This window comes from Vanellus vanellus (genome assembly GCF_965231255.1).
Source record: "Vanellus vanellus genome assembly, chromosome: 5".
Classification (NCBI taxonomy): domain Eukaryota; kingdom Metazoa; phylum Chordata; class Aves; order Charadriiformes; family Charadriidae; genus Vanellus; species Vanellus vanellus.
Genome location: NC_138910.1, coordinates 24,095,376 through 24,104,385, shown reverse-complemented (window position 1 = coordinate 24,104,385; position 9,010 = coordinate 24,095,376). Strand labels below are relative to the sequence as shown.

The window sequence follows — 9,010 nt, the reverse complement described above, 5'->3', positions numbered from 1 at the left end:
GCATATCTAAGACTAATGGCTGGTCTCGGTGAAATGCCATTGTCCCCGAGATGTTTGAAAACACAGAAGAAAGTCTCAACAATTTTGTCCCTGCTTTGTATTAGAAAAACGAAGCGTTAGAAAATAATAAGGTTCTCTTTTTATTGCAAAATCATGATTAAGGCTAATTTGAAACAGTATCATAGATTTTGAATCAAGCTGTGAAATACTCCGGGCACTGTGATTCCCAGTCAAGCCAAAGTCAGTTTGGACGTCTGGGAGAACGTATAAATTACACCATTGATTTGTGTAATAAACCAGTGAAACGATTCTTTTCAGAGAGTGAAGTATTTAGACTTCCAAATAATTGTTTCATAATTTGGTAACAACAGTTACCAAGTAACTGGTAACTACCAGTGCTCTTTAGTGCTCTCCTAATTATTTTGTGTGATTTTCATATACGCTCCTTGCAAGCAGCCGCCTCAGGAACTGGACAGTCACCCAAATTCTGTCTTTAAGCGATAAATGGGTGGAAGCCCGTGCTTCCCTTCGGGCTAACAAGCGAGAGAACCGGGCATAGGCAACGCCGCTTGCAGAACGGCAGTTATTACTGCCTCAGGCTCCCCATGACGGGCACCGCAGTGCCTCCGCAGCCCGGGCAGCCGCGGGGGGCAGGCGGACGGTTCGCCCCCTCCTCCGGCGCTGCGGAGCTCCCGCCCTGAGGCGGCGGGGGGGGGGGGCGGGAGCTGCCTCGGCTCCCCGGGACCCCCGCTGCTCCCGCGGGTAAGCCGGGGCTGCCGCCACCCCCGCTGCGCTGGCTTTGAAAATAGCGCGCAGCTCGTCCACCGCCGGCAGCTCGCCCTTCTTCAGGGACACCGCGGCCCTCCCTCTGAGACCACCGCCGTCCTTCGCCCCGGCGCCTCCTGTCGCAGCGGTTCCCCCCCACCCCGTCCCCGCCGGCGGGGCCCCGGTGAGCGACCCGCACCCACCGGCCCGCCCTCACGGCCACCAGGGGGGACCGGGCAGCAGCGGGCGCCCCCGACCCTGCTCGCCTCCCCGACATGGTATCACCCGAAACCCATATCCCGCTATGGTGTGGTATATCCCGGCGCAGGAGGCGCGTCCCTCAGCCCGCCGCCGCCGCCCCCCCATCAGCCCCTCTCTTCCCTCATGCTGAGAGGAACAAGGGCGCGCCCGCCGCTCCCTCTCTTTGTGTGCGAGCGAGGGAGCGCGCGCGGGCGGGCCCGAGACACAGGGCGGAGGAGGGCGCCGAGCAGCGTGAGAGCCAGCGCGCGGGGCGGGCGGCTTTGGAGCGCCACTGCGGGGGCGGGCGGAAGGTGGAGTGAGGAGCGCGGGGCGGCGGCGGAGGCTGCGGCGGGTCGGGGGGCGGGAGGGAGGGAAGGAAGGAGGGCAGCTGGCGGCGGATAATGATGGCGTGGTGTGCGCGGCCGCTGGGCGGTCGGCGGCGCTGAGGGGAAGGAGCCGGCGGGACCCCCGCCCCCAGGTAGGCTGGCTCGGAAAGTTTGGGGCCAGGAGCCGGGGGGCTCCACTGCGCGCCCCGCAAGGCCCCGAGGCGCAGAGGCGCCGCCACGGGGAAGCCCCAACTTGGGGCCGAAACTTGCGGCTTCCACCTTCTCCCCCCTCCCCCCCCCCCCCCCCCCCCAATTCCTCCCCTCCAATCTCCCCCCTCCTTGCGGGCAGCGCAGGGGCGCCCGGGCCCCTCCGAGCCGCGGTGCGTGCGGCGGCGTCAGGCCGGGGCCCAGCCTCCCCCGGCCGGCGGGAAGGGCTTGGCGCTGCCCCCTCCCCCGCCGCCCGGGCCGGGACGGCCGTTGGCGGCAGAGGCGGGGAGCGGGGGGGGGGGGGCGCCCGCCGCCGCCGCCGCCGCATCCTCCTCCGGAGCCCGCAGGTCGGTGGCCGGGCGGGTGGGTTGTGGGTCCGCGCGTCCCGGCGGACACAATGGGCTTTATCCCGCGGGGAGGTGTCGGGCGGCGGTTCCCACCGCCAGTTTCGGATTCGTGTCACACGCCGGCGAGGCCCCGAGTTGCTGGAAACTCTCTGTCTCTCCGCAGATGGCTCTCCGGATACCGGGATCGGCGCTGGGGATAATACCCGATGTGGCCACTTACGCGCTGTGATTTCTTTCCCTCCACGTTCGCTCGCCGGCGCTCCATTTCAGTGCGAGCGGGGAGGCTGGCCCAGTGAAAGACTGCTCTTCGGATCTTCTGTGGGATCTGCTCTGCCTGGCGTTGGAGGGTGGAAGCTTTGTGCCTGGGAGTCATCCCCCCCCCATTCTTCTTCAGGAGTCGAGGGAGCTCTCTCTCTGACAATGATGAAAACCGAAGGCAAAGGGGAAAGGACTTTAAGAAGTGCTTCTCCCCACCGAAATGCCTATAAATCTGATTTCCATGCTATCAAATGCTCTTTTGATGGCGTAAACAATACTGAGAACGCTTCCAACAAAGCCGGCTTGCATCAGAAGCTGAGCACCTCTTCCAATGGAGGGGGAAATGACCCGCACAGTCGAGGCAGAGCTGCCACTTATGGCAATAGAGTACATAAGATCAAAAATATGTTTCTGCAAATGGGAGGCTCTTCTTCTGCACCCTCTTGTGAAAGCAGTCCACCCACTGAGACCAAATTGATCAGCCGGGCCGCAGCAGCAGAGTACGGACCTTCTCCAGGTAGCCCATCTTTCCTCGTCCAAAAAAATAATCTTCTTAATACAAGTACCAGCCCCTGCGGCAGTCCCGTGGATTCATTGTCTGTGCCTTCTGCTGTCGACAAGGTCATCCGTAGCAACGATGAGGCAGACTTGGACAAAGTTGCCCTGGCTGAAAAATTTTCGGAGACCAGGAAGCTATTTGAGAGAAATATAAAACAACGGAGCTCAGTGGACAGATACTCCCCCAGCAAATGTGAAAGAAGTGAGGATAAGAGGAGACGCAGTTCAGCTTCTGATTGCAGCAATGTGGTGGACACCTTCAGTTTTAATACAGAAGGGAGTCTTCCAGTTGCGCTGGAGAAAGTTGAAAGTCAAGGTACTGAGGAGTTGAAGCAGCAACATCCCAATAGCGGTTCCAAATCCTCCTTCCTGAATGCAGGGCCCATTTCTAGGAGGCTGGAAAGCTTTCTGGGTGACAGTGATACTGAAGAATCCAAAGAGATTTCCAAAAATGATAGTCCTCAGAGCCAGGACCCTTTGAGAGGCCACAACAGCTTGGATTCATCTGCTGTTGCTGAAGGATGTCAGGCGAAGGCTGCGTCCACCAAAGTGCCTATGATCCTCAGAGATGAGCTGAGCGAGGCACTTGGAAAAGACAAAAGAGATCAACTGGTACCTGAGAGAAGCCTGTGGGATATGGGCAGTACGCCTGGTCAGGAGGCTCATCAGAGATCTGATAGTGTTCTCTCCCGGGTTTCCCCCATGGAGGGGACTTACGCAGAGCTGGTTGCACAAGGTGAAACCTCAGGGCATGAAAAAGAAGGTTGGGAGAAAGATCACTTTGTTCAAGAGGATCAGCCGCTCCGATTTCAAGTACAGGAAGGGAAGAGGAGCGACTACTCCTTGGAAGTGGTAGAAGAGTTTACGGAAGGCAGCGAGACCAATCGGGAAGAAGAAAGAGATGGGATGTCTGCGAGAGATGGTCCAGTTACACGAGTTCAGGATGTTCTAGAGCAGGAAACAGGTACTGAAGAAGAGGAGCAAGTGGTAGAAAAGCAGAGCGAGAACTTCAGTGCTTTTGGAATAGAGAATGCAGCTTTTGATGATGACAGGGATACAGAGCCAGAAAACCAATGGCCTGAAGGCAAAGAAATTTTGGAGGGGGAGGAGGAGGAGGAGTATATGTATGACAGTGAATATGAGGAGCTTCCTGGACTTTCTGAAGAGGAAGATCCTCAGCCAGACCGAAAAGTCAAGTTCTCAACAGCGCCCATCAAGGTAAGTACATTTGAATTTTCTTTATTTTTTTACTGTTTTGCAGTCAAAATGCCCAGGAAATACCTTTTTGTGGTGTTTTTTTTTCAAAGCTCTAAAAACCCTTTAGGAAGTGTAAGTTTATGGCTTTTATTCAAAACTGAATAGTTTTCCTGTTCAGAAAAGTTGTAAGTTAGTCACGAGTGATTTCTGAATCACAGCAGCTTCCTAACATAGTCAGCATAGTGAGACATGTGAGATTTTTACTTACTGGACATTTTAAGGAACACTGAACTTTCAGGAATAGATACAAGCACATGACCTTAATACTTGCCTTCATTGATTTAAAATTGAAGCATTGTATTAGGAAGGATTTTTTCAGTTTTACTTTTTGTAGAAAAGTTTAAAGAAAACCAAACAAAACAACAAACCCTGCCACAGCAAACCTTCAGATTCAACTTCAGACTTGTTTTCAGAATTAACTGAGAAAATCTCAGTTGACTGGTTCCTGTTATTTAAGATTTTAGAGTTCTCTCTAATAATAACCATATACGTCTTGGTTGGTTTTTTATACTGGCTTGGTGAACAAACTGTAGGAGTGTTAACTTGAGCATTTTGGTGTTAAGAAGTTGCAGAAGTAGAAGTTACAGGGCAGACTGGATAATGAGGAGTAGTGTAAGTTACAACGCTAACAAAAAGATTTAGGTGTCTGATCTTCCCTCACCAAAAATATCCGCAAATTAAGGCATTCCACAGCTCAAACTGTGTTTACCCATAGTCTCGTTGCAGGCTTCAGTTATTCTAGTCTCTCTTTAAAGTTTGGGAGGAGAATTGGAAGATGCAGACCAGGATGGAATGGGAAACTATCCAGCCTTTCTTAAGCATGCTTCTTTTCTTCTGGTATTACATGAATGAAAAATATCATCTTTAATAAACAATTTTTACACTTTGTTTGTACAGAGTCAGGACTTGCTTCTACTGATCAGAGGGATGTAAAAATTCTGTTGACTTCTATGCTTCCTGCAGTGGAGAGCTGTAATTTCCCAGTTTGCTAAACACGCACCAGTGCTGTACCCCAGAAAATGTTTTGGGTGTGGCAAAATGCGAGTTTTTTTGCATGTGGTTTTTTATAGTCTCTCCATAGCCAGGCTGGCTTTATATGGCTTTCTTGTAGTTGATGCCTCTTTAGCAATGACCTGGAGTGCTGAAGGGAGGGGAGAGTGGCACTATTGGAAAATGAATAACGAGTCTGGTGAGGGCTGCAAGAGAGCCGGAGGGGCATCAGTCCATTTCCGCTCGCATTTGTGCACTGAGTGTCTGAGGAAAGTGCTATGTAGAGTCTACTGCAAATGTGTGCTCGTTGAGAGACTGCTGAATTTCTGCTGCAGGCAGGGTTTTAGTCATCATTGCTGAAATCCCACTGAAACAGTGGCTGTAACAGACGTTTCCTGCCTTCTCTGTTATGTCTACGCCAGACTTAGTTGAAAGCATTAGTAGAAATCTCTGTGCCAATTGTGATGGAAGCTCTCATGTCGACAAAACTCAGTTTTTGGTAACTAGCCTGTTCAATTACAGCTGCTTCTCAGAAAACCATGGGAACGAACCTGTACCAGATTATCAATTAGACAACCAAGAGATGAAGGGTTAGTAGCAACTGGTAGCAGTTTTCCATTAAAAATAACATAGTTCTTGCCACTCGCTTGGATTGGCAGAATAAACTGTACTTAATATCAATATGGTCAGTGAACTTCCTTTTTAAGGCCCTAAAATTGAAGCTTGTGATACTTGCCTTCCTTGATCCCTTTTCAGTGAAACTTGACTGTATCTTTCCTATAATGGGTATAGGGATCTCTTTCTGTATGTCATTTTCAATAGCTTTTTCCCCTCTGTTCCTCATGCCTAAGCAATGATTTCATTCCCCTTGCCTGCCTTTTGGTTTCATATTTTCTATGATACTTAGTGGGAGTGAGTCCTGGTATATGGTTTTTGGCTTCTGTGCTCTGTAAAATAAAAAATTCCAACTTTCTTTGCACTTCCCCGAAATCTTTAACATCTCATTAACTTTTTAGAAAATCCCACTTTCACCTCACAGAAGGAAATCTTTCTTGTTTGGCTTCATGCATAGATTTTTTGCGCATCTTAAATTGGGAGAGAAAAAAATAATCCTGAGTGGTAGCAAAAAATTATTCCTGGTCCCCACCACAGCTCAGAGCAGTGCCATAGTGAGAAATGTATCCTAGTAGCTTCTTTTTTCAGCTTTATTTAGACTAGTAAGTTTGACTGAAATGTGAGTGCCATTCCAGACATCCATAGCCACTAGAGGAGAAAGTCTGTGTTTCTCCTTGTAGATGCTCCTTAGAGAGGTCAGGCTGGCCTTGGCGTTCTTGTTTTTCTTCTGCATTTCTCTAGTGATTATGAAGAAACCATCTCTGTCTTTTGCAGTGGCTGTTTAGCAGGTGTCTGATAAAGTTGGAGAATTCAAAACATTCGGAAGGTGTTTGGGGAAGAAAAAGCACGTTCTAAGTTCATCAAGGTTTTGCAGCGATGGAGCTCTTGACTGTTGTACTTGATATACCCAAAAGCAAAGTTGGATATGTGTGTAGGTAATGGATATAATTTATACACAGGCACCTAAAAATAGTATTTATGCTGCAGCAGCAAAGAGAACTTGATTAATATCTCTGTTTCGAAGTTTGTAGTCAGTTGTAAAATTGGCAAGGCTTTTGAGTAAAAGAAGGAGACTGTGGAGCTCCCAGGGGGTGTTTAAGGCAGCTAACACTGTTAGCTCTGCATCTGACCCACGCTAGACATCCATAATTGTTGACATCTGTAGCAGGGCTTAGGAACATAATTTGATCTGATAATTTCAGGAAAGATGGAAAATAATTATGCAAATACTCAAAGAATTGCTCTGTGCTTGTGAAAATAAGCATAGATGAGACTTCTTAAAATAAATGTTTCAGTTCTGTTGAAGGTGGTGATAAACAGTCTGGGAAAATTTCTTACTTGCTATGGGTGACCTAACTCTTTAAGTCCTGCTGCTCTCTGATCTCTGCAGGCCTTAAGGAACGTTATGTCTTGCTCTTGTTTTTCCTACAGTAGTGGAGAGTGATACTGTACAGCTATTAGCAGAACTTCACAGACTGGGTTTGTGTTATGGTACATGAGCTATTTTTAGTCTCTTGTTGCCACATATGAAGCCAGTGAGGAATGTAAAGCACACTCAGCTGTCCAAGGTATTTGCAAGGGAACTGAATTTGTCTTTGTGTTGAAGTTTTCTGAATAAACTGTGTAAACAATCCACATTACAGACAGTGCAAATAACTCCTCAGGTAACTGTGCTGTCATCCCTTTATATTCACTTTGCTTTTGTAATGTAGTGATTAAACTCACTTTCAATTATGTGATTACCTTGAAAGGCTTTAATTAACATAAATGTAATCACTGAGTGCAGTTTGACATTTGTAATTTTGAAACTTTCCATTGGGAAAACAAATGCCTGTTTCCAAATTGACTTCTTGAGATGTTTTTATTTCTGACTGTGTCAAACTTTGTCCTCAAAACCTTTAATAGCACTGTGACGAACTTCTGCAACCATTTATGAGCCTTAGAAATTCTGTAGCTTAGGTAAACTGAAAAGATAGCACAGCTGCTATTTGCTTCCGTAAGTCTGTTTAATTAGCAGCGTTATCCAGTTTATGTTGCATGGGAGTGTCTGTTCCCAGCTTTTTGTGAATAATACTTTCTTTTAAGATTGTCAAGAACACAGTTTAAAAAAAAAAAAAAAAAAAAGGCAAAAACCCAAAGCTTCATAAAGACTTTACTTTTCTATTTGTCACAGTTGAGCAGAAGTTTAAACTTACTTCTTGAATAAGGAAACTGAAAGCAGTTTCATAGCTTGTGTGTGGTTGTCCTAACCAGCCAAGTATCAGCTGCTTCTGAGAGAATATGGAAATCCGTCACAATATTGCCATTTGTCTTGCACATCGGAATAGAGCTATTTTATGTATAGCTGGGACACAAACAGTAATCTTGTTCAGGCTGGCATACTCTTCAATCTTTTTAGTACAGAACTGATTACTGTGGAAGTTAATGAAGCAGTAAATGAAGATATGTTTGAATTACATTTCCTGTATAACAGCATATCTGTAAATGCTTACCACTTTTAGGAGATGCACAATTTTTCTAGGTCAATGTGTAGTTTCCTGAACATTGTTTTAACAAAATGTCACAGAGTAGTGCCTCAGCTTCATACATCCTCTGATTTTTGAACTGTAACTTCTATACTTATGATGTCATACACAGGGATACAAGATACAGTAACTGGTGGAAGAGACTCAAACCCTGGCATTTCCTCAGTAATTAGAGAATTGATGACTGCATAAATGGTCAGTTGTTTGTCAGCTATTGGTCAAGCACTTCAGTAAAATACCTCTGTGGCATTAAGAAACAAGTATGTGACGTGAGTGTAGGTTGAGAGATTTGATTTGAGAGTAGATTTAAACAGAATTGACTTGTATGTAGGAAGTCATCTGCTTTTTTTCTTGAGACAAATAATGTAAGTGTATTTCCATTGTGCTTTGTTTGAGATCTTTTGCAATGACAATTTCTTGTAACTCATAGATTTTAATTGTTTTGAAGCTCTGTTACAGCACTTGCATCAACATTACAACATTGGTAACTTAAATTCATAACAACTGTTCTTCATATTTTTATCTTAAGCTTAAAACTCTCCACAGTACCTTTCAGTGACTTTTCACAAAAAGTAACCCTGTTGTATTCTGCCTGCATCTGAGAGTATGCCATTTCCTGCTGGCTAACTTAACTTATGAGATGTTAAAAACACAGATATTAACTGGAGGAAGGTACATATTCACACACGTGTGAAAATTTTATTATTTTGGTGGGGAAAGTTTTCCCCTTTTGAGGAAAAATAATCTTTAAACTCTTACTGAAATGTCAATTTTCATGAAAGTTAAACATTTATTGAGCCTAAATGCATTTAATTCTGTCTATAGATTTACCTGGTTTTAGAAAGTTCCATATCCGGTATTTCTGATGCCTTTCTGGTCCTTATTATGTTTTAATTCCATGACCTTTGTTCAGCTTTCCAGA

The 9,010-nt window shown here is 46.5% G+C and overlaps 1 protein-coding gene across 2 annotated transcripts in view; it reads left to right on the top strand.

Annotated features, from left to right (window-relative positions):
* The first annotated feature begins 1,890 nt into the window (after window positions 1-1,890).
* Window positions 1,891-9,010, top strand: part of LOC309672823 (neurabin-1-like) — a 43,241-nt gene continuing 36,121 nt past the window's right edge. Inside the window, exon 1 of one of the 2 annotated variants that reach the window (XM_082484427.1) lies at window positions 1,891-3,919. In XM_082484427.1, coding sequence (XP_082340553.1) covers window positions 2,306-3,919 — 1,614 coding nt within the window. In that variant the 5' untranslated portion in view covers window positions 1,891-2,305. The remainder of the gene's footprint in view (window positions 3,920-9,010) is intronic. The other variant, XM_082484426.1, reaches the window with a different exon arrangement.